The 24737-nt window shown below is 40.4% G+C and overlaps 2 protein-coding genes across 4 annotated transcripts in view; one reads left to right on the top strand and one right to left on the bottom strand.

Annotated features, from left to right (window-relative positions):
• Nucleotides 1-8223: 8223 nt before the first annotated feature.
• LOC129366917 (neuroepithelial cell-transforming gene 1 protein-like) lies at nt 8224-14809 on the top strand. The gene is made up of 12 exons (XM_055041023.1): nt 8224-8510; nt 10134-10200; nt 10475-10534; nt 11189-11296; nt 11393-11560; nt 11632-11694; nt 11777-11873; nt 11980-12056; nt 12134-12391; nt 13209-13379; nt 13477-13663; nt 14020-14809. Exons 1-12 carry the CDS (start codon nt 8362-8364, stop codon nt 14316-14318), a joined length of 1704 nt encoding a protein of 567 aa, XP_054896998.1. The 5' UTR covers nt 8224-8361; the 3' UTR covers nt 14319-14809.
• A 3096-nt stretch (nt 14810-17905) lies between these two features.
• asb13b (ankyrin repeat and SOCS box containing 13b) overlaps nt 17906-24737 on the bottom strand; it is a 37014-nt gene continuing 30182 nt past the window's right edge. For 2 of the 3 annotated variants that reach the window (XM_055041035.1, XM_055041044.1), the window contains 6 exons: nt 23578-23780; nt 21079-21278; nt 20847-20997; nt 19646-19780; nt 18992-19183; nt 17906-18899 (listed from right to left, as the gene is read on the bottom strand). In XM_055041035.1, coding sequence (XP_054897010.1) covers nt 18751-18899; nt 18992-19183; nt 19646-19780; nt 20847-20997; nt 21079-21278; nt 23578-23620 — 870 coding nt within the window. In that variant the 5' untranslated portion in view covers nt 23621-23780 and the 3' untranslated portion in view covers nt 17906-18750. Of the gene's footprint in view, nt 18900-18991; nt 19184-19645; nt 19781-20846; nt 20998-21078; nt 21279-22426; nt 22886-23577; nt 23781-24737 lie in introns of those variants that run through there. The other variant, XM_055041054.1, reaches the window with a different exon arrangement.

Raw genomic sequence — 24737 nt, 5'->3', positions numbered from 1 at the left:
GTTCAGCGATGAAATAAAAACACGTATTGTTTCCAGCGTCCCTCAAAAATGTCTGACCATTTCACCGGACAAGAATGTACCTGTTCACTTGCTTTCTTTATGACATTTCTTGAAAAAAAAAAAGAAGAAGAAGAGTGTTGCATACTACTGCTCTTTGCTGAGCTTTGGTCTTAAAAGAAAGGCAATAAAACATTTATATTAGAAGGACACAAGTCTTTTCAGCTGGAAGGTGAATTTCAAAGAACTGACTCATTAAAAGCAGCAGTGTTTTCATGAGCAAAATGACAAAAACACAACGCAGAGAGTATTTGTGGCTGCATGCATGTTGGTATTTCAGAAATCCAGTTGTAAAGTGTCACTTTACAACTGGATAACAACTGCTGGTGTGATTCACATCTCATATATAAAGGGGGGATGTTATGTAAAAGTGACATTTCTGAGCCTAATCTTATGCCAAAAATATAAACGTAGTTGCTTTGATTTGTTGCTTGAGAAATCGTTGAGACTGGAAGCCCTTCTTGCCATCGACCAAACCTAAAACCCTCACCGCACATTCAAGTTAGGGCACTTCTTCCAAAAGAAAAAAGTTGGTAAGAGTTAAAGATCCCTTTAAACCTCAGCTTGCCAAGGGTGTGAGGATCGGTACGTCTGACTGTAAAATTAGTTTGGCCACCTGAAACATTTAGCAAATGGAAGAAGAAATCTGTGAGGGAAAAATAGTTTTTCTCCTGAACAGGACAAAGAGCCACAATGTAAACTTAGCGATAAATGAGTTGCAAAGTCACTGAGTTTGTCGTTACGCCAGCCAGCCATTTCTGCAACGGTGCCATTGCGACCGTTACTGAGGATGGTACTTCAATGAAATTGTCGCATAAAGTAGCTGTTGTACCGTATCTGTGTTTTCCCTTTATGTTTCATTCAGTGAGGAGTATAATATGTTACACCAACAATAAAGCTGGGCAGATGGAGTTTGGACAGAGCAGGTGCAAGAAAGTCTTTTATAGTCTTTAGTATCATTATACTGACGGAGAGGTCAGTATGCAGTCTGCCTCTTTATGTATTAATGGTAACAGTAATAGTCAACAGACAGCAAGTGACACTTGTTTTAATGTTGGGTTTGGTATCTTGCACTTCACTTTCCATTAAAATAAAACATAAGATTGACTTTTTGTGCTACATTTACATTCATAATTGTTTCCAGTCTTCTTCTTTTAGACAAAAAGAATCACATCCAATTTGAGTTTAGACTTTATGTAAGCAAAATAGTTTTCTAAAGCAACTTCCCCAGCAGGTTCCCAGGCTCCCGACACCTGGAGTACAACACAGAAAATAGCAGTCGCTTGTATGCATCGTGGGTATCGTTCCATTTTTAATAACCCGTGGTATTTATTAGGCTGGACTCACTTCATATCAGACAGATCTCGCATAAAACATTTTTTATCAAAGCGCTTTCAATTAACTTCAAACAGAACAAGGTCAGTGTTTCCATTCCTTTCATGTTAAGCAATGAGGCTTCTCCTAAAGCCGTTATGAATAGCATTTTATGTGAAATATAAAAAAGGACGAAGCTGCAGGAACAGGTCCAACATTCTCAGAGCTGACTGAATAGTTACATGGCTTTTACATTTTACATTTATGCCACGTTTCAAAAATGAAATACATTCGCCGTTTGCCAGACGTATGTGTTTAAAAATGTCACATAAAGGCAAAAATGTCACTTTGTGTCTCCACATGTGACCTAGCTGTCCGTTTTACAAATGTGAAATGATAGCATGGTGTCACTCGATGTTTTTTGAAAAAGCTGTGCGGCTGAGCTAAAATGAGTTAAATAAACAGAAAATAGAATTCCGGACAAAAAAAATTAAAATCGTAAAATCTGTTGGATTCTTGTTTCAGGCCTAAACATTTTGCAGAAACAGCCACAAAATAATCCTTAGAACAGGTTACAGGTTTTTGGTAAAGAATAGCAGCTCTGCATTCCATGACCAATACAAAAAAAAGTTTATACACATTATACATATTATTTCTTGTTTCTACTCTATTATAGTAGTATAAAGTAAATCCACTTTCCTATGTTCATTAGCCGGTGTCCCACAAGACTGTATATTTTGTCTAATTCTCTTTTATATGATTATCAATGACTTACCCTCTTTATGTGGATGCAATGTGTTACGGATATGAGTTGCCTCACAATGTAAGAATTTTTTAAAAAGATGCAAGAATAGTTGCTGACAGACAGGATTCTGCGTGAATTTACTGTTCCAAAATGTGTGCTGCTTAAAGAAATCTGCAGAGAATAGAGGTGATGGAGAGGACAGGGGGGTGTGAACTGGGTCTGAGAGCGGGTCATTCTTAACTCGGCCACTCAAAACTCAGCTTACAGTCACCAACAGAACCACATCATCTGCAAAACGGAAAACTAAAGCCAGACCCCTTCCTCTCCAGGACTCCACCCAGAGATCCACAAAGACGATTGGCGATGGAGGACGTTTTGGATCAGTCGGACCCGACGCTGTGCCAAAAAAAGGCTTACGCATACAAAAGCAAAAAAGAAAACCTGCATCTGCGTCACAGTGCTACACAAGTGTCAAGTTCAACCGAACTCTGCTGACCCTCTTCGCAACTCTGCGAAAGTGAAGATTTGACTCACTCTTTCACAGAATGAAGAAAATCCCTGCTGCACCTCATCAAGTTGAGGTTCAGTAGCTGGTTGGAACCTCTTTTTTTTTTTTTTACATCACTGGAAAGAAAACGTCCTGTTAATAGTCCTGCTTTAATCAACTGCACATGCTGGATGCCTTCAACTTGAGACGCATGAACTAAAACCATCCTCTTGACTCCATTAAATGAAACAATTTACCACTAGCTGGTGGACACGAGGGTGAATCAGCACGCTGCAGACTCTTTCCTTTCTAATACACAGAGAGAAGGAGTCAAGGAGAGGAGCACATGTTGTGTCTGAATGACAAGTGGAGGAATATGCTCTCGGCCTCTCCTTTCCTCACGTCAAACGAGTTAAAAGGAACCGAGCCACATGGAATCCATACATCGATTTTTAGCTTGCGAGGAGAAGCGAAAGAGAAAACAGCAGCGTGGAGCTTATGTCAAATGCATCGAGGTCTGTTCCTTGGAACCAGGCCGAGGAAGAGGAGGGGCTCTGCGAAGCAATCAGGGTGAGAAGTATACATGACTCAGCCTTCTTCCTGTTCAGTGTTGGACAGATGAGAAGAGGAGTCATCGTTTGGTCAGCTGACTCACCGGATTTCTGAGGAAAAAAAACAAAAAAAAAAACACGTGGTTTTGATGGTGTGGAAGTGGGAGGGCCAGGGTGGGCTTGTGCATGCTTCCCTTTGGTCCTCAGCAGCGAGGTGCAATCATTCAGTCCCCCCCCCCCCCCTCGTCACTCTGCAGGAATGCAGGCTGGGATTCCTGCGCTGTGACTCGTGACCTTTCACCTGCCATCCCCGTAGGGATACTATTTCATCCTTCCTTTCTCTCTTGGCCAGGGAAGTTCCCAGATTGTGGTGGTTTGTGGTTTGGCTCTCGGGGAAGAAGTTATACAGCATAGCATTGTTACTTTAGTTTATTTTATTATTTTTTTTTTCAGTTTTATTAAAGCTTTTTTAAATAATAATAAAGTACTTATCAGAGCACGCAAAGCAATTGTGGTCCAAACAAATCACACGTGTGGCGTTAATGAAGCAGCTCAGAGATGCCTCGTCATGATGGGTGAGTGAAACGGTGAAGCTGGGCGGTTTCACAGAGAGAGAGAGAGAGAGAGAGAGAACGTCAACCTCGCGCGCTGACTGTTGACATCTCCCCGCAACTGACACGAACGCGGCGCTCAGCGTCCTGCGCGCGCGTGTTTACCTCGAAGCCCACGGTGACGCAGAGCTCCGACAACGACTGTGTGGGATGAGAGGCTCGCTCATGACTGCCGACGGCGGGCAGAAGCAGGAGTGATGGGGGGCCGAGCGCCTCGGAACCTCCGCGCCGCTCGTTGGGTCCAAACGCGTCCTGGTCTGAGCCGCAAGCTGTGAACGTCCACGACCAGGAGCTTCCGGCTTGAGCTGCAGGTCCGACCGGCGAGGGGATGCTTCACCCGCAACAGGTTCGTGTTTTATAGTCCTTGATCCGTTTTGTTTTTTGTTGTTGTTGTTGTTGTTGTTTTTTTCTGTATGTCTCTAAATGCCACAGTTTGACTTTAGATCATGTTTTGAACAGTCACTTTGAAACGCAGTGAGTCAGAAAGCTTTAGCTTGAAGTTTAAACTGTGTTTAAGTGATTCTGATCCTAACAAGAATGTTGACATTAATAACTCTATCAGTGATCTGTCTGCTCTGAAGACAGCAAGAAAGACATTACTACTGAAATTAAAAGGTTTCTTTTCTCTCAACTGCTATTATAATATTTTTTATTTATTTTTACTGATGACCTTTGTGTTTCATGTCTGTCCAAACACTGCATGCATAAGTAGCTTGAAAAAAGCCCATAATGTCATTTAAGCCCATGTGAGATCAAATCTTTCACTTTGCCTCACTGCTTGATTTCAGACAAGGTGATAAGGCTCCGGACTATTAAATGACTTACTGGTACTTGAACTCCCCTTGTTACTCATCTTGCAGCATCAAATTAAGTGGCATTTCTACTTCCTGGCACAACTAATCCCATTACTTTGTCTCTGTTTGCACAACGACTGGTAAGTGATCCTGTGAGTCACTTGTCAAAAAGGGGGGGGGGGGGGAAACCCCCAAAAAACCCTGATTGTCAAGGAAATCAAGGAATAAGAGCTGTTTTATTGGTACCGGTAAATGACACACATTCTAATTAACACTGTATCAAGTGCGTGTCGATCTTTTGTTACTGACTAGGTGTGTAATCCCTGTGACTTGGACCAAAACCAGACATTCCTGACATTTAGTAACTATTGAGGCAAGAGTCCTGAGATCTTTGTAGACTTGTTAAAATAACCAGGCACCTCGAGTCGGAGCAGAGAGATGTTGAGGCTGCCTTTCAAAAACTGGAATTATGACTAGACCACACAGCTTTCCCCTGGAGGGTCTTTCAGCTTAATGGCTCAACTGGCAAGTTTTTCAAAGCATCAGGCAACGATGGGTATTGAATACAGTCAGCACTTCTTGTCATTGTACTCCGTCGTGCTTCTAGGTCACTTCCGCGTCCCTCACCGGAAACAAATGAGCCAGAAGTTTAACCTGGAAAGCTGAAGCTCCGTCCTTCAGAGAGACAACGCCTCTGGTCAAACCCTCTTGACCTAATGTGTTGCTTTTTTTTTAGAGCCGTATGCTAGCCGCTGCAGGCAAACCAATCCAACACTGTAGAATCGAAACCATATTTCTCAGATCGACTTTAGTCAGTTTATAAAGGTTCCGGTCTTGAGGTTAGCTGCCTCTCTTTCTCTCTCATCCACATTTTGCTCTAATGGAGTGCAGAGTAGAGGCCAACCGCTTTCAGGAAGAACTTCATACTCATCTCCATCTGCATGAGTGTGGCCTCTGCTCTTTCTGTCTGCATGATGACGACCAGCTGACTCACTCCTGCCTTCAATTGTCAGGTGTCTGATGACACCAAGGGAAATTTGTTGGACAGAGAGAAGGCAAAGCTGACGTCCATCCGTGCTATGACTCCCATCTGGTCCCATGACTCTCGTTTACAGTTGGCTTTTCCTTTTTTTCCTTTTTTTTTTTCTTGAGCATTAATTAATTCCTAGGAGGTAAAATTAAATTTCATCCAGATGCCATATGATGCAGCACTCATACTAGTCCTTTCTTTGGATGAAAATGGAGATGATATGCGAGTCTCTGCTTTTGGATTGAATTCTTCAGTAAGCAGTGAAAGGAGAAAATCAAAGGATGATGATGGGATGACAAAGAGTTTGTCGCAAGAAAACCCTTCACCCATTTTCAATTCCCATTTAAGTAAGACCTTTGGGGAAATGACTAACTCCGAGTTTAAATTGTACTTGAATGTCTTCATTTCCAAGTTCCACGTCTGAAGAATAAAATAGCTTTCCTCAAAGTTGTAATTCTGATGGAAGTTCACAGCTAAACAGCTGCAATGAAGTTTCGATTGTCTTTAACAACATCTTCACACTTTTATTGGGCTGTGACTCATATCAGTTGTAGCACAAATGCATGTGTAATATATCTATCAATCTTCACTATAACCGCCACCTCGGGTAGAATCTGCAAAAAAAAAGTCAAATAAATGCATTTAAATTGTAGTTTCATCACCTCATAATAAAAATGTAAAAAAAAATACATATAGCCTCTAGTTTTAGTACATTTATGTTTTAGAAAAATATGTGAAAAATACAAAAAAATCAAAATCAATTAAACTAATTTGTACATATATGTGTGCTGCTTGAGACATTTTTTGTTGTTGTTGTTCATTTTGTGTTTTTGTAGACACGGGTTGGTCCAGGGAAGTGGAACATTTTGGACTTCCGCCACAACTCTGCTGAGGCCAGCCGTCCAACTTGTAGAAGTCTGCTGTTGGATTTCAGACACTGACAATTGGCTCTGGTTTGGCTGCTTGTCGATTTAGCACTCCCCCTGGTGTCCATCCGCAGGATGAGCCACTCGCAGAAAGAAGAGCCTTTCAGCTTTGCTGTGCATCTGGATCCAGAATTTCCTTCTCTCTGTATAATTTTGCATGAAGCCAAAAGATTTAAATATTTTCATCCAACAATCTGCCCCCAGGAGCTGATTTCATTTGGGAGCATAGATGTTCTGTACCCAGTTTCTAGCACCACATGAAATCAGTGTTCTGGGAGGCGGACTGCCCGCATGTGCATCACTAAACGTCAAGTCATTTTCATCTTTATCAAGATCGTAGGTCCTCAAATGACCGGTTGTGGAAGAATGTATGGATATAACAAACTGTTATTAAGTGGCTGCATTAGCACTTCTTAAAATTAAATAATATTAAACATATTTTCACATTCATGTAATTTAGTACTACACAGATGAAACCTGGTTTTATCAAACCGTTATCTTGAAGTTGCATTTATGTGGTTCTCTAGGCTTGGGATTTGTGACTTCTTCTCTGACTTGCATATGTTAGTACAGAACTCATTTCACTGCGGACAGTAACACTTTATCAGCTTCTGTCAGCATCTATACACAAGATTTTTTGGTGTCAAGTCGCAGAACCCATTTTCTTTTTGCATGGTATGATGGCTGAACATTTCCACTTGACTTTAGGTGTTTTATTTTCTTAGACACTGAGAAAAACATGTCTATCTGGATTTAAATAGTGTAAACAAACGCATGGCTTCAAGATTAAACATAGAACAGTAGAATGTTTACATTTATATCCTCATTGTGGAACAATAAAATATATTGCTATTCAATTATGTTCTATACTAATTTTTATAGGGATTTCTCTGGCAGAAAGTCACAATATGGAAATGGTACACTACGCTTTACTTTTCAAAACGCCAAACGTTGACGTGATATATTATTTGAGTTGGTTTTGATACTTTTTAAGGGTTTCTGGAAATGCTTTCATGTTTGTCTCTGACCAACATTTGCTGTTGTTTTAATCATGTATTTCCACATGTTTTATTTGATCAAGACTGCAAGATTTAAAAACAAAGTACAAACATGGATGAGAGAAGAAAAAGTAATTTAAAAATAAAAAAATATATAGTAGATAAACTCCATCTACAGTGTGAGAAAACTTAACAAAGATCACCTACCAGAAGACCAGACATAACAAAAAATAGTTATTCGCTCATTTATTTTTGTTTTTATGATGCAAACCTTTCTTGTAATATTTTAAAGTAGTTCTAATACTTATTTTGGGTGCTTTTATTCACCATTAAACCCAAACGGGGTTATATTGTACATTTATTGATTTATTTTTTGCATAAATAAGGTGATTCACCTTATTTGACATGTAGTAGTATCTATGTTGGTGTTAGGGCAATGTAATAATAGTAGTTAGAAAAATACTTGAGATATGCACTACATTTAAATTACACATATCAGAAATAAGTTCGTTTTTTGTAGGACAGATAGCTGCAGCCATTTCTCGTCGGTTTTTGTTCATTCTAGTGCTACCAGACTCTGATTATAATTATCATCTGGCAACGTTCAATATTGGCTCCGCCCCCTCAGCGGAAGATGGGAGGAGCAAATGTTCTGCGCTTTCTCCTGATTGGTCCATTTCCAATAATCCGCCATATTCAAACTTCCGCCGTCCAGTGTGTGTTGTCATTGATTCCATGTTTTCTTTGTATAGATAAAGCAACTTTTTAGACACTCGGACTTAGTTTTTGATCATTTACTCATTCATACACATTGGTATAGGATATTTGACAACTAACTAACTCAAAAAATGGAAGAAAACGAGGAAGTTCAAGGAAGGACGGTGGGAAACCAGAAACAGAAACTGCGGAGGAGTTCATCGAGGACGTCGACTACGAGTATTATCAGCGCTGCAGAGCCGTCGCCCCCGCGAAGACTGCGGAGAAACAACTCGAAGAAGTACGTAGCTGCAAAAACAAAACGAACAAAAACACCAGCTCATCATTTGATAGCACTAAGTAGTAAAATACCCAGGTAAAAATAGGTTTATTCCGAGATAACAGCCCCACTTCGTCGACTGAGGCGGGCAGGGCTGACATTAACTGGCAAATGATGCCTTCAGGTGCGCCTCGTAGATTCCTCTGATGTGCCACTTAATAAGTGTTTGTAGACATTTCTAGTGAATAAAAAAACATTAATAATTACAATAATTCCTCGTCATAGCTTAAGCAACGAAGATAGAATCAATTTAATTATCGAATGATTAGTTATTAAGATATCTTATAAATTCTTAATTATAGGGTTTAGTTACAAGAAGTTGTTTTGGTCAGAAAATATCACAAAATTGCTAATTTTATTTCGAGCAATAGAATTTACTAACATTAATCAGCCCAACTGACTATCAAATTGTAAAATATATCAAATCTGTGGTTATTAAAGATTCTCTTGGTAATTGACAGGGAAAATTTTTAAAAATCTAATTTTATTTTTTTATTTATTTTTTTTCATTTAACTGTCAAAACTAAAAACTATGCCTCAACCAGAAATATTTTTGATGCACTTATCTGAGATTAATGAAATCAGATAAAGGTAATGGAACATGCTGTGATGAATAAGCAGAAATAATTTAGCGAGTAATCAATTTCTTGTTGAATTTAAAATGTTTGATATCTTACAGTCGACAGGACATGAAAACAGTTTGAATCAGTGAAAACAAGCAGGTCAAAGAAAAGTGAAATACGCATCAGCCTTTTCAGTGTATCTTCAAATAACAGAGTAAGTGGAATCATATTTTAACTGATCAACAGTTTGATCATTTCTGCAGCTGAACTATTACACTGTAGTAAGTGATAAACTATGTCATGCATTCAAATTGTCTTTGTATTTGTCAACTTTAATAAATGCAAGTGGTATAAGGAATTAGATAAGGAGTTTTCTTCAGCCGGATCACTGCATTCCAATTTGTACAAACTACAAATGTTCAGCAATTTTATGTCAAGTCATCAATAAAGTGTTACACAAAGTATAAACTCATTTATACTCATTTATAAAATACGAAGAATATTAAAATAATTGGGGGCAGTGGGGATAAATAACTGGATAAAAGTAGCTAAAAATATATATATAATAAGAAACAAATTTAAAAATTGCACAATGAAAGCAAACCTAGTATGCTAAACTAGAGCAAAAATCCGGTGAATATCTCTATAAAATGTGGTCATGTGATTAGCACAAGCATAAGACTGGGTCAGTTTGTACAGCCGGCTGTACAACTGGCTCCCTCTGAGAGTCATGACACTTTGTAGCTTCACTGTTTGGTCAACATAACGGATCGTTTTCTTTGACATGATCAGGCCAAACGTGACGAATGTCAATGGGAAATATCTTGGAAATGACATCCTTTCTACTATAGCTGCAGTAAAGCCCAGGAGAGTTTGGAAATAGGGTGTGTCACTCTCTGTTTTTGAGATAAATTTGACTTGCCAAATTTATAAGAGTTTAGAAGCTCACAATCAGCTGCAGATGGCATTCACTTGTTTCCACAGTGAAATGTTTGCAGAACATTTGTGTCTTTTCCTGCAGAATGTCACTGCAGAGAGGCAGCTCGTTCACCTTCCTCACTCCAGGGACGCCCTGGGACTTCAGTCTGGTGAGTTCACTTGTCAGTGCTGCTGCTTTTATTTACTAATGACTTATATGATGAGATTACCAGATAAATGTAAATAGTTATCTATCAATTACATCTTTTTTGTATCCTTTTCACCTAGAAGTTAATGAGTTGAACTGTTTGTACCATCTCTTTCCACTTACAGATGATGGATATGTACTTTGGCAAGACGCTGAAGTTTTACATGAAATTTGTTCTGTTTATCTTTAATCGTGTGTCTGAAAATAAACAGCAACCTTTGGTTTTGCTCCTATAGAAAAGAAAGCGCAAAGAAAAGGAGGATGACACCCTCAGCCTTTCCAGCTTTGACCTCAAGGTGAGCGATCATCCTCTGTATTCAATGCAGACCTTCTACTGAAAGAATCCAGACAGCACATTATAATCCATCTGCGTGACTCAGATCTCACATACAATGGGTTCAGACTTAGCCTGCTAAAACTTTGTGCACTCTGTCTAAGCAAAATATAAAGAGAAAACCTTAAACGTGCCATTCCTAAGCACAGTCAGTCTCTCAGGGCTATTTTTGCTTCGCTATTGCTGCAATCCATACAGTTATTCAGTCTGCATTCATAAACGGATGCATCTAAATGAGTGGTTAAACTTTTGAAGAGTCTGTGTGACACGATCAGTATTGTTTTAACAGGAAAGTACTATTGAGTCTATTTCCTGTTTTGTGGGGCTGCAGGAACTGCTGCACTTGTCCTGACCTGCAAATGGTCTAAACACATAAACCGAACCTTATTACAAGCACCAAGTCATTCAAATTCAGGCCCAGAATTTTATGTTAAAGGCTAAAAAAAACAGTTAAGTTGAATCTTTTTCTTACATTGTGGGCAATAGGCATTTCCATGCCTAAAAAATTTCAAATATCATCCTAATTTAATGATGTGGAATAAAACCTAAAGGTGGATGATGATTGATGATTTTACACATTCATTCAGTGGAGCTAATGTGAGGTGACATTTTCCAGGAGCCCAGTAATAAGCGAGTGCGAACACTGGCTAAAGTTTCATCTCTCGTCAACCTGATATCTCCGTCGAAAAACGGAGCAGTGCGACGCTTCGGCCAGTCCATTCAGGTAATCGTTGACCCGTTCGCACATTCATACCACGAAATAAAATGTAATTGTCTTTTCTACAAAGGTGTGAATTTGTTTTTCCTCTTCTCTCCCCAGTCCATGTCATCACGTAACGATGGGAAGTCGCCAGGGACGACTCTCAAAGCTCCCAGCAAGGCCCCGGCGCCGACTCCCACCAAACGCAGGAACAGCACGCTGTGGTCAGAGACGCTGGACGTCCATCAGAAGAGCGCCTTCTCTGCCAAGGAAATCAAAAGACAAGAGGTAGTGTGAGTCAACATTTTCGAGATGGAACAAGGAAACAGGAAGGTTAATACATTATATTTATCCTCCAGGCAATTTATGAGCTTTTCAGGGGTGAGCAGGACCTCATTGAGGATCTGCAACTGGCACGAAAGGTTGGAAAAACGTCCTGCAAATTAAATGAAACATCTCGTATTAAATGTTTTCACAAACCTATATGGCGCTTCCTGCATTTAGGCCTACCACGACCCCATGCTCAAGCTCTCCATCATGACCCAGGAGGAACTAGCTCACATTTTTGGTGACCTGGATGCATACATCCCCCTCCATGAGGGTGAGCTGCTGCTGACCAGCCTGTCCCTTAAAGCCCAATTTCTTCCGTGTAACTGCTCGTGATTGGGTGGTCTTTGTTTTTTTTTTTTGTTTTTTGTTTTTTGCAGACTTAACAATGAAGCTCACAGAGGGAACAGGCCCTGATGGAACAGTAGATCAGATCGGCCAGATAGTGATAGACTGGGTAAGTATGCAAGCATGAAGGCGTAATGTGACATATTGTATTATTTCAGTGCACTAAAAAGTAAAATATCCTTTTAGCTGCCTGGCCTGAACGCTTACAAAAACTACTGTAGCAACCAGCTTGCAGCCAAAGCACTGCTGGACCAGAAGAAACAGGACAAGCGGGTGCAGGACTTCCTGCAGCGCTGCCTGGAGTCGCCTTTCAGCAGGAAGTTGGATTTGTGGAGCTTCCTGGACATCCCGCGCTCACGCCTGGTGAAGTACCCTCTGCTGCTAAAGGAGATCCTCAGACACACTCCTCCTAGTCACCCGGATGTAACCAGTCTGGAGAGAGCGGTAGGTTCTCATGTCTAATGTGACACGTGGTGATTTCACACACACTTTGATTTACAGTTGTGGTTTTGTCGGACCTGAGCCTTCAGAGACACGCAAAGATAGTTACAAAGTCGATCTCCTGTCGTCTGAAGAACATTTTCAGGCTTAAAAGACTTATGCCCCTGCAAGATCTAGAGAAAGTCATCCATGCGTTTATCGATTGTCTCGTGGATTTCTATAACAGTGTCTTCACAGACCTGCCTGAAATAAAATCAGTCATCCAGCTGCAGCTGATCCAGTTCGCTGAAGATGGAGTACATCATATTAAATTTGAGAAACCCTTGAACTGTGCTTAATTCAAATCGGTTCAATTCAACTCAAGTCACATGAGAAACAAATAGACTCAAAAGTGGTAGCTCAGACAATCACTAAAATTCACACATACCTGCAGATATATTTAACATTTTTATGATTGTGTGCATTGTGAAGTAATTATGTAACCCAAGTGCATCAGTGAAGCGAGACTTCATAAAAAATCTGTAAGAGTTGTTAAAATTATGCCAGAAGCTTCATGTTGACTACATGTAACATGTAGCTTTTATGCAAAGTCTTGAAAGACATTTCTTCAATTATTGGATGCATGTAAATATTGAATTTTTCTTCTTTTTATAACTCATTAGAGTTGTATTGCCACTCTACACCACAACAACAATCATTCACATAATTCACTAAAAGCTCCAAATGAGTGAAACATTTGATGAGTGTATGTAAACCTTTGACTGGAACTGTGTTTCACTCGTTGCCACTTTTCCAAATCGTTCTTCCATTTGGCCTCCAGATCACAATAATTCAGGACATTTTGTCTGACATCAACGTGACGAAAGGGGAGTCGGAGTGCCAGTATTACATAGACAAACTGGAGTTCCTGGATGACAAGCAGTGGGACCCTCTCATACAGGAGTGTAAAACCCTGCTGTGTCACGGCGAGCTTCGGACCAAGAGCGGTTCGGTGAGAACGGCGGCTGCCCCCTCTCGTCACCTCACCTTTCTCTGGAACTGTAATCTGAACGATTTAAGCTCATTTCTCCATTGAAATGGCGTTCCAGAGGCTCCACGTGTTCCTCTTCTCCGAACTGCTGGTTCTGACCCGACCGGTGACGCGTAACGACAGGAGCTGCTTCCAGGTGTACCGGCAGCCCATCCCAGTGAGAGGCCTGGTTCTGGAGGACCTCCAGGACGGAGAGGTCCGCTTAGGCGGGTCATTCAGGGGGGCGTTCACAAATGGAGAGAAAGGTAAGTAAAGCCGTGCTCTGCAGTGACGCTGCAGGGGGTTATGTGGCTTTCCAACTTCTTCCTTCAGGTCCGCTGTTCTTTAGTCCTGCTTCGTATACAACGGTTTTCCGCTAGGGGTGAAACGATTAATCGTGATTAATTTATGATTGAAATAATCATCAACTAATTTAGTAATCAATTATTTTTATTTTAAAAATTTATAAAAAAAATAATCTAAAAAAAGTGAAGCTAAGTAGCTGATTCTTTTATGATTGGTCAAAGAATGGTGTGTGTGTTTTTGTTCTTTGTTTTATTTGATCAAAATAACATTATTTTTCTGACTGCTTCCCCTCTCTTCTCTTCCTGTGCCTCTGCAGCTAAGAACGTTTTCCGAGTGAGCTCCACGGACCCGTCCCACGGCCAGTCGCACACGCTGCACGTCAGCGACGTTTACCACAAACAGCAGTGGCTCAACTGTCTGCGCACCGCAATCACCCAACAGCAGGGGGCTCCAGCCAGAGCCCAGCCCGTCCTCTCCTCTCCTGCCTGCCATGAGAAGACAGACGAGAACTGCCCGCCTCCTCCCGGCCCGAAGCTCCGACGTCAGACGCTGTCCAAAAACAGGCTGGAGCAGAAGTTGCAGGGATCACAAAGGAGGAAAGAAACCGGAGTGTAGACAGAGCCAATCAGGGGCCTCTCTCTCGGACAGACATATCCTCAGCATGTGTCCTGTCAGTCAAGTTTGTCTCGTTGCTCTTATCATGCTCGTCTTTTTAGCTGCACTGAAACTCCCTTTCCTCTCCCCCGTCCAAAATGTGCTTTTTGTGTTTTCTAAAACATGTATTTAGTTTACAAAAAAAGGGAAAAAGCTGATCCATTTCACTCGACCGAGTTAAATGTTTTCCGCCACTTGTTGCTCTCCAGTTTCATTCTGTGGTCGATGTGTTTGACGTGCGTTAAGCCGTACGTTGAGTTATCTGGACCGAGATAAAGGGTTGATGTAACCAAGGTGACATCTGAGCTTTACACAGGTCTGAAAGTGTTTGCTGCAAGATAGCAAGTGAGATATAGCTATGTTCAATGAAAACTGAAAAAGATGTATATAAATGTAATCTGTGAAAACCTGTGAGCTGGATGGCAAAAATAAGTAAAACGTGTTTGATTGTTTCTCTTTGTACTGCGTTTTATTTGTTTGCTCTGCATTCACTTTTCAGTCGTACTTTGACCCCTTTAGCCACTTCCTGGTACTGATGGGTTTTCTAAAACACAATGTCACTGCATTTCTTTACAAAACTTTCTTTTATAAAAAAGAAACACAGCTTAGAGTTGTACAAGTGTTAAAAGATAATGTTCTGAACTGAAATTTGGGCTTTTTTTTCTGTTTCGTGTAGTCGACTGGTTAAAAAAAAAGTCTGATGCAGGTTTAGTTCCTTTTTCTCTGCTACTGCAATGGCTGACAGCATCTTGTTAACACTTCAATTGAGTTAGGAGTTGTTTTTTTTTTGCTTGAAAGAGGAAATCAGTCAGAAAAATGATTTCAACCTGACTAAACCCTCAAAACATTTTCATATATGTCAATTGTAGCTAAATTGATCAGTCATTAACTTGACAGTGATCAGTTTTTGAAAATGATGTCATACTCAACCTTATTTGCATTGAAACAGTAAGATAAGTCTGCTTCTTACCGTTGGCAAATATAAGCTAACCGACATGAAGGAAAAGCAGCCGACTGCCTAAATGAGAAACAGACATGAAGTTGACTTCCCCCCTTTGCTCGCCTTCATCTAAGAGGAAACGAGATTAGTTCTGCAGATGGACTACTTCATCGCTGTGACCAGACAATATCTCTAAACTTCGACTTCTATGACATTCAGAAACCTTCAAGTCCTACAAGATATGCTGCCCTTTTCTCTCTTTTTTTAAAAAAACTGTTTCTCAATAATCCCATTTCCTCCTGAACACTGATAAGAGCTTTCAAACTGCTCGACGTGCAGATAGTGGCTTCAGCTGTAAATGATCAATCGCAGTCTGACTGAAAACCCTTTCTCGAAGCTCACTTGGCCGTGAATGGACGTGCCGTTCGCAGGCGACGGTCTGCTCAGCGTGTTCGGATCGGTTACATGGTCGACAGAGGAGGTGGTGGTTTGCCATTGGTTTTCGTCTCTGTCATCCTGTTCCTCTCTGCAGTGAAGAGCACTTGACCCCTCCTGACCCCCCCCCCCGTGTCATAAACAGCTTGGGCTTAAAGTAGCATCAAATGACCGACTCAGACTTCAGGAAGTGAAGCAAGACTTCTGAATAGTTTGACTTTTTGACTCACTTTGCAGTCAGTTGAAAAGCTCTTGATTCATTGATTTTTTTTTTTTTCTAATCGTACGTGGATAATGGATTATTGAAAACTGGGCATAGCTCTTTAAAAGTACTTCCACGTTGTGATATTTCTCCTAGTTTGGTTCTTTCTCTGAGATTTCTTCAGGATGTTTTTGGAAAAGTTTGGAATTAAGCTGAAGTCTGGATAAGAGCATTTTCGAATTTAAACATTTTTCTGTTTTCCCCAACCTCTACCAGGATGCATTTATTGATTCGTCCATCCATTTATTCTCTAATCAATTTGTAAATCGTCCATCCTATCAGTTCGTTCGTTGATCATTTTTTCTATTTACCCATCCATTTCTCAAACTAATATGGATTCATTAGTTTGTCAGGTTTTTTTCCGCCATAAATGTAGCAATCAGATTTTTGTAGTTCTGTACCAGTGAACCTTTGACCACAGTATAAATGTCTGCTTGAGAACATTGGAAATTTGACATAAAACAGGAACCCTACTGAATTTATTTCATAACATTTTACCAGATTTTTCTGGGAAACATAGGACATTAATTGACCCGTTCAGGACTGTGGTTAATGATTTCTATTTTCAAAGCAGAGTCTCTCAGGGTGTGGATCAGCTTCTCTTGTTACTTTTACCCAAACAATGACTCGCCTCATTCCTAGTCTATGCACAACCCCACAGTCAGGTAACACTTCTGTAACGAATCCTGTTGAGATTCCTCTGGTCAAATCGTATGAATAAAATATGTGTTCAGGCCGTCATATCCGATTCTTGAGTTTTTATGTGAAACACCGACTTCAGACGCTCACGTTGTCATTTAGCAGACCAGTAACATTGAAATCAGTGTGAATTTTTTGGGCTGTTTCAACAAAAAAAAAAAAGCCAAATGCTCAGACTGTAGCATTTAAGTGTTTGCTACAGTGTGAGCTGATTAATTGTTTTTCATGTTCAGTCATGCTGCAGTGCAACTCAGACAGAATGAATGCATAAATAAAGGGAGTGCACCTTGGGTAGGTTTTGTGGGGCCTGAAGTTCATTTCTGCCTGACTGTCGTTGATTTTATCTAATCTTGAGCTTTTTTTTCTCTTTCTGCTTCTAGTGACCTGGACCTATTCAAGCGTTTCGAAAAGAGCAGCATGGTTCATTGTCGTTTCTCTACCAACAATATCTTCCGTTACAGATTTATTTACTCATGAGTAAAACTGTAATCTTGATAGTCATATTCGCCAGATACAAGTACCTTCTGAATATAGCATTTAAGCTGGTATTAAGCTGGATTTTTTATTTTTATTGATTTGATGTAATTCTAGTCTGAAATCTCATGTTTTCATCAGGTTTAAGAGGAAAATGATCATATTTAATAGCATTAAAGGTGAGTTTAACGATGAAATGAGTTACTGAATAAATGTACTTTTCACTTTATATTACAGCGAGGTGGAGTTGAACACAGATTAATTTTCCTTTTAAAGCACATAGTTGATGCTTATTTTCTCTGAGGTTTTACTGACTTAATCAGATAACCTGATTAATGTAATATTAGAATGTTAGATTTTAATGTTTTTTTTTTACAAACTGTACACTATTTGTATTTCAGTGTTTCTAGTTAAATGTTTTTAAAATGTTTCCCACACTATTGCACTTGAACTTGTAGCAACACTCATTGCCGTTTTCCCACCAGGAATCACCTCCACAAATCATGACAACGTAGTCAAAGAAAAATTTAAGACTTATTAGGATTTGTTCAGAATTCATTTTCAAGATTTTCACATTTTCTCCAACTGAAATATATTGTCCCTTTCAGTTTAAAGATAGTTTGTATGAAAATCAAAACCAAGCCCCTTCAGACCGATTCAAAATTATATTCCTGTAGCAAGAAAATATTGAAGTAAAAAGTTTAGAAATATGATGTATATCAAACAAAAGATGTAAAGCAATTCTTAATATACCAATTTTGTTTTCTTTTTATTTCCATGAACTTCATAGAGGTATAACCATCTGTAATATTTACATATTTACATAAAAAATAAATATAGTTACAGAATATGTACAAGTACATACAATTATACAGTGCTAATGATGCAACAAAACTTCTGGAACTTTCAAAAACTTCTGGAAAAAAAAAAAAAAAAAGAAGCTACGCATGTATTCCACCGTATTAAAACCTCGTCTTTTTGTTGTTTGTGGACTGGAATATATGTTGAATAAAGTGAACAAAGTGGAAAACACACAATGTTTGCCTCTACATAAGACTCTCTATAGAGAGTTTCCTAGAAATCAGCACAGTACGCTATGATCCCCAAGCTAATATATTTCTGATTCACCAGAGAAGTGGACACAGATTTCACCCCACCTACATGAGCGCTGCTGGTGCTCCAAAGTCCGTGCTGCCGTGACTCAAACTAATCGTTTCAGTTCCAGGAAACATGAAAAACCAGATTCCAGGTGACAGCAACAGCTGTAACGTTGGAAGGAAGGTGGCCTGTAGTTACTAGTGCACAGACTTCTTCTGTAATTTCATACACATTGCTAAAGAAAAAGGTCTGAGCTGGCCAACACAACGGAAAGCTTTGTTTCATACTGCTTTGATAAGGAGATGTACTTTTTATTAGACAAAGCAATTGAGTGTTTGGGCTCTAGATTCAATCAGCCTGCCTGTTTTTAAAACATCTGGCTAATTTTATAGTCCAGATTTTTTCTTTATTATTTTCTTTTGCTCTCTCAACAGCCTGCCACATTACATCCGCCACAGATTTACGCTCAAGTCAGTCAAATGGGGTCATATTTCAATGGCAAGAGGCTTCATGTAGGAGAGGAACCTTATGATGCTCTTGGGCAAGAGCAGCTCCGAAATGACTTTGCGCGCTCTCGTGCCGAGAATCCTCCTCAAAGCCACTCTGCTGAGCTGCTGCAGGCTCAGGGGAGTATCTGAGGAGGGAGGAAGCAAACACCAGACGTTTGATATTTTCCGAAGCTCTCGCCCTGTAAAAGGAGCGGTCAGTTCAAGTGAGAACACGTACTTTCGTAGAACTCGAGGCAGAGGTAGGAGGGAGAGCCCACGCTGGTGTAGTGGATTGGCTTCTTGTTCAGGTTGTCTCGAACGAAAACGCTCCCCCCGAACTCCACAAGCAGCTCTATCAGGTCGGTGTTCTTGGTCTTGGCGGCATGGTGAAGGGCCGTCTCGTGGAGCTTGGAAGCGTTCACGTTTGCTCCTGGGAGACATAAGGAAATCAAATTGTTCCTGGATGAGGCATTTACGTTTGTGTGCTGCTCGTGCAGTACTCATACCAACTTAACTTTTCCACACTTTCTAGTAATTTGATGCATTTTCCTGGGATTTCGTGCGACGCACCAACACAAAGCAGCACATGACTGTAGGCTAAAAGTAAAACGGATTATTTCCAAATGTTTTACTGGTACAATTGTGAAAGGTGTGGCATACATTTGCGTTCATATTTTCTGTTAGAAGCTGCAAAAAAAATAAAAATAAATAAAAATACCAACAATTTTGGGGGTCCCTGTTTTAGCTAGACACAAACTCCGCCCGTATCGTCAGAGGCGGTGGAGGTGCTACTATGTATTGGTTGGATCTCATTTAACTCCAACACTGACGTTTGTGATTGTAATGAAAGCAACATGGTAACCAGCCCGCTTGGAGGCGTCGGCTCAGTTACCTGCGAGGAGCAGCACTTTGGCGCAGTCGAAGTGTTGCCTGGCACACGCTACATGAAGCGGCGTTCCATAGTGACAGTCGTGAGCCTCCATGAAGGCGCCTCGATCGATCATCAGCTGAACGCAGTCCGAGTTACCTGATATGAAAGGCAAGGTGTCTTCATTGGAGGCATGGAAACAGCGGGTCGCTCTCTGACTTCAAAAGTCAAAAAGCGAATGTTTGGGCTTTTGCTGCTGTGGCTTTGTAATCAGATACTAACACAGTTACTTCCCATATCATCCTCTTCACACAGCATGGCGGGAAAATAAACTTCAACCCTTGTTCAGATGTTTTCATCACATCTCTACTTTTAAAGAACGTGAATATTTCTCAAACTGTTGAAATGGGAAAGTTTAGGATACTTTTTTTTTCCCCAGCTGCCATTTCCTGACGTACTGACAGGTCTTAATAAAAGCGCATTTCATTTCGTGTTTTTGATCGTGGGAGGCTTAATGCTCCTTTTAGGGAGATGTCAGTGTTTTCCTAGCAGACTTCTGTTCATATATAAATATTTTAAAGTTGACTACAAATATGAAAGAACTCACATTGCTGCATTTTCAAAGTTTGTTTTTGATTGAGCCTGATTGACAAGAATCACATTGTGCCAATAAATACCAGTTGACAAAATAAGGTCTTTGAGTTCAATTATATTCCTACCCAAGAGAAACAGGAAGTTGTTGTTTGCAAAATGTAAACATTTCTAGATAATCTATTTAAGCAGAAAGGAAAAAGTACAATGCGCACATGAAAAAAGGACACATAAATAAATAAACTGACAATTTAAAAAATTAATTAATTAGATATTTTTGTACATCTATATCAGCTCTTTGTGAGCAATATCTAAAACAGAGAACACAACGGTGATTTTCTTGTTTTTAGCAAAACCGAAGAGAGCGAAAAGAGGAAACGTCCAATCCAGCTAAGTCCTTTTCAACTTTTCAACAACACATCTGTGTAAATTAAAACACCAGAAAAAAGCTTAAGAAGGCTTTTAGCCACCCACTATAAAGAAAAGACATCATCCAGAATCAACTAAATGCCTTGAAAGCTCTGAGAGGATTTGCAGAAGAAGCCCCAGGAAATGTGAGCATGATAACCTATCTGCAGATTCCATCAAATTGCATATCATGCCGACTTGCAATGCCGTCTGCGTGAGCCTGTACCTCCCATGCACGCCTCGTGAAGAGGGGAAAAGGTGAAGAGCGGAGGATTGACGGTTGCTCCATACTCCAACAGCAGCTTGACACAGTCCAAGCTCCCGGCTGCGCAGGCGTCGCACAGCGGGGTGCTTCCGTCGATGTTCCGAGCATCCACCTGCAGGACAGCCGCGTAATGGCGTGTGAACGCATTAGGCGAGCCACTTTCATGTCTACAACCCCATCCGGATCACCTCACCTGTGCCCCAGCGGCCAGCAGCAGCCTGACGCACTGGGTTTGACCCTGTATGCAGGCCTCGTGCAGCGGCGTGATGGAGTCCACGGCAACGATGTTTACGGCAGCGCCCGCCTCAATTAGCTGCTGCAGCTGGAGGGCTCGGCCCTGCGCGGCGGCCTCGTGCACCGCTGACCGGTCCGTCCAGAATCCGAGGCCATGAGCTGCAGACACGAAGAAGCAAAACAAGTCTGAGCGCTCCTGCTCACGTCTGAGGCGTGGAGCTGTGATCGATCTTCGGCTGTCCAGCTTGATCTTTCAGACACATACGTCCGCTGTCCTCTCTGCGCCTATTGGTACCTCTTATCGTAAATGTGCAAAAATATTTAAGATAATTTCGCCTTTTTATGAAGTGCACAGGTATTGCAGAATTTTATACAAAATACCACATTTCCATCCAATCTCATAAGGTTCCCACGGCATCACAGAGCCTCCACTATGCTTAGTAATAGGGAAGGGAATTGCTAACACTTATCGTTTTGATTCCTTATTGATTCTCCTTTCGATTCTCATTGAGTTTTGAAGTAAAGTTTTCAACCCAAAAAATGCACCATGTTGTATTTGATTCACGCTAAATTAAAGTCGGCTTAAAAAAATAATAATCCCTCTGGCAAATGAACGTTTCAAGATGAAATGTCTGCACAAGGAACAATCTTTCAAGACTCAGGGCGCATCCAGCTCTGGAAAACAGCCGTTCAGATGTTGTTTATTTTCGCCGCCGTCATTTTAGTCGTCCCTCCGTCAATAACAACATGTGGCTAGAAGCGTACAGGAGCTTACGTATGAGCGAGCGTCACTCCCTCCGGCAGTTCTCATCAACTACAGTCATCTTGAACAACACGACATTTTAGATTAGAATATTGCATCAGACCAATAAGAAAACACTCTTAATGCAGAAATGTGGGTCGAATGAAAAACTTGCTTAAATGTTCTTTTCTAAATGTGTTTTCAATGTGACAAAAGAACCCAAATCCAAATTTACCGAATAGGACTGTACATGTTAACATGACATGCAGGTAATTCATGCAGGATGGCGCTAACATTGGTACAATAACGTGACCTGGGACATTCATGGCAGGTGTCTCCCCTCCTCCCCAAAGGTCACCGCTGTCACTAAGCAACGTATCAAACACTTTTTCTGCCGCGACGCCATCTTGGATACTTATATTATCATCACGCAAGTACGCCGCACGACAAGCGAAACCTCTAGGAAGGCTTAAAGCTCCGTTTAGGGAGATGTCAGTGTTTTCCTAGCAGACTTCTATTCATATATAAATACTTTAAAGTTGACTACAAATATGAAAGAACTCACATTGCTGCATTTTCAAAGTTTGATTTTGATTGATCGTGATTGACAAGAATCACATTGTGCCATTAATTATTAGTTACTAGAATATTGTTTATGTTCTTGCTGATGTCAGTTTATGTGTTCTGTTTAGTTTGTAACCATGGAGCCTGTCTAGCGATATGGGAGAAAATCATGTGGGCTGTGGGCTTGACTTAATACCTCGTGGTCACAACTTTATTATTATCATTGTTGATGATAATAATGGACAAATCCGATTTTATTTCAATGTGGGTTTACGGATGGACATAAAGTACAGCTTGCAATCATCCTACACTGCAAAAACACAAACACAACAGAGACTTTGATTCTCTGTCATTGCACCACTTTGAGCATTTCGCCTCTTCATCGAACAGTTGTGTTACATGGCAGCCATCTCACAACTGGACTGATAGTCATTTAGCCACGTAATGTTTGCAGGAAAGTTCCTATCGAAATCTATTTTTACACTACAGAGACAAGAGTCTGTGGGTTGCTAGATGGAGTACTCAAGACACTCTGATAAAGGTCAAGCGGCAGATATTTATTTTTAATACATTCAGTTTATTCTATGTGTTAAAAACAACTCACACAACAGCTGCAAGCATGAGGCACATACAGGGTCACAGCCAAGTACTTTCTGAGGTGTTTTTACAGAATATAATATAATATAATATAATATAATATAATATAATATTTCTCCCCCTGAGGGTTTTTAATATACAATCATCTGCCAGATACAGACTAGAAATATTTATTCCATCAGTTTTGGTGCCTGACGCATCACAACCACGGTTTGTGCCACTGCACACATACTCCCCAAATTGAGTGCAAATGTTTAAAAGCAATAGAAAAACACTCAATCTGTCCAATCGGACAAACAAGTGGCACCTTTTAAATCTCGTGGCCCATGCTTTCTCACGTCCCCCTGGGCGACCGCCCTCCTGGACGATGCCCAACACTTTCCTCCTTCCTGGCGTCGAGCTCGAGGCTGCCAGGCTCTGCGTTCACCACCACTTTCAGGGACCAACAAACGAAAGCTCCCGCAAAACCCGCATCTGCCAGGCTCCCATTACCATTGGCCAAATCTTTTTATAAACCGGTCTCTGAGGTTTAGTCACACGCTGTAAGCTACTTACCGATTTCTCCATACAGCGACGGTCTGGCCCGGGTTATCTCCATCTCATGTTCCCGTTCTGCTCCTTCGTCGCTTCAGCCGAATGTGTGCTTCATCTTGAAGGGGAGAATGAAGGATGCACGCAAGCAACGCGTGACAATATAATGTGACAGCTGGCAGTCGAGTAGCAGAGTCCGGTTCAGAGAGAGCAGCTGGTGCTGCAGGCTGAAGAAACAGCGTCAGAGGATTCTGGGATATGTAGGCGGGGGGCGGGGTCATGGACGTTACATAAAACATAAGCGCTGCGCAAACGTCATTATTGTTATTTTTGTTTTCTAGCGCTTGAAATCAATCAATCAATCAATCAATCAATCAAATTTTATTTGTATAGCACATTTCAGCAGTAAGTCATTTCAAAGTGCTTTACATCATAAACACAAAAACACAACGTCATGAAACATATAATAGACAATACATTGTTACATATTACATTTCAAATGCAATTCTAAACAGGTGTGTTTTTAGTTGAGGTTTAAAGGAAGTCAGGGTTTCTGCTGTTTTACAGTTTTCTGGAAGTTTGTTCCAAATTTTTGGTGCATAGATGCTGAAAGCTGCTTCTCCTCTCTTGGTTCTGGTTCTGGGGATGAAGAGCAGACCAGAACCAGAAGATCTGAGGGTTCTGGAAGGTTGATACAACAGCAGATCTTTGATGTATTGTGGTGCTAAACCGTTCAGTGATTTGTAAACTAACAACAAATGAGCTGCACTCAGAAAAATTTGACCAATGGTTACTCAAAAAAATTGAGGCAACAAAGTGACACGTAATATAATTGAGTAGATTTTATGTTCTACAATAATGAGTAAAAAGTATTGAATATTTTAACTTAACTTAACTTAAAAAAATCAAGTACATCTTAATAAAATCAACAGCTGAAATGTCTTGGATTTAGTAATATCAAGCCAAATGATAAGTTATATTGACAAAAAATATTTAGTAAATCCAACTCAATTTTACAAGGAAAAATTATTTCTATTTACTAAGTTTCTGAGAAAAGATTATTTAGATTTACGAAATATCTGTGGGAAATTGATTCATATTTACTGTTAATCTAGGTGAAATTAATTTTATATTTATTAATTAAATGGCTGAAATTGATTTGGATTTACTAAAGATCAGCATAA

The sequence above is a fragment of the Poeciliopsis prolifica genome, unplaced genomic scaffold (assembly GCF_027474105.1).
Source record: "Poeciliopsis prolifica strain line A6 unplaced genomic scaffold, Auburn_PproV2 SCAFFOLD001, whole genome shotgun sequence".
Taxonomy (NCBI): domain Eukaryota; kingdom Metazoa; phylum Chordata; class Actinopteri; order Cyprinodontiformes; family Poeciliidae; genus Poeciliopsis; species Poeciliopsis prolifica.
Note: the sequence above shows the minus strand (reverse complement) of the source record. Positions and strands in the feature narration are given on the sequence as shown.

Excerpts from the sequence above, each read along its gene's own strand:
- LOC129366917 (XM_055041023.1), top strand. The coding sequence starts at position 8,362 with ATGGAAGAAAACGAGGAAGTTCAAGGAAGGACGGTGGGAAACCAGAAA. Across the intron at positions 11,297-11,392 it reads GCTTCGGCCAGTCCATTCAG|TCCATGTCATCACGTAACGA; the intron begins GTAATCGTTGAC and ends TTCTCTCCCCAG. Across the intron at positions 11,561-11,631 it reads AGGAAATCAAAAGACAAGAG|GCAATTTATGAGCTTTTCAG; the intron begins GTAGTGTGAGTC and ends TTTATCCTCCAG.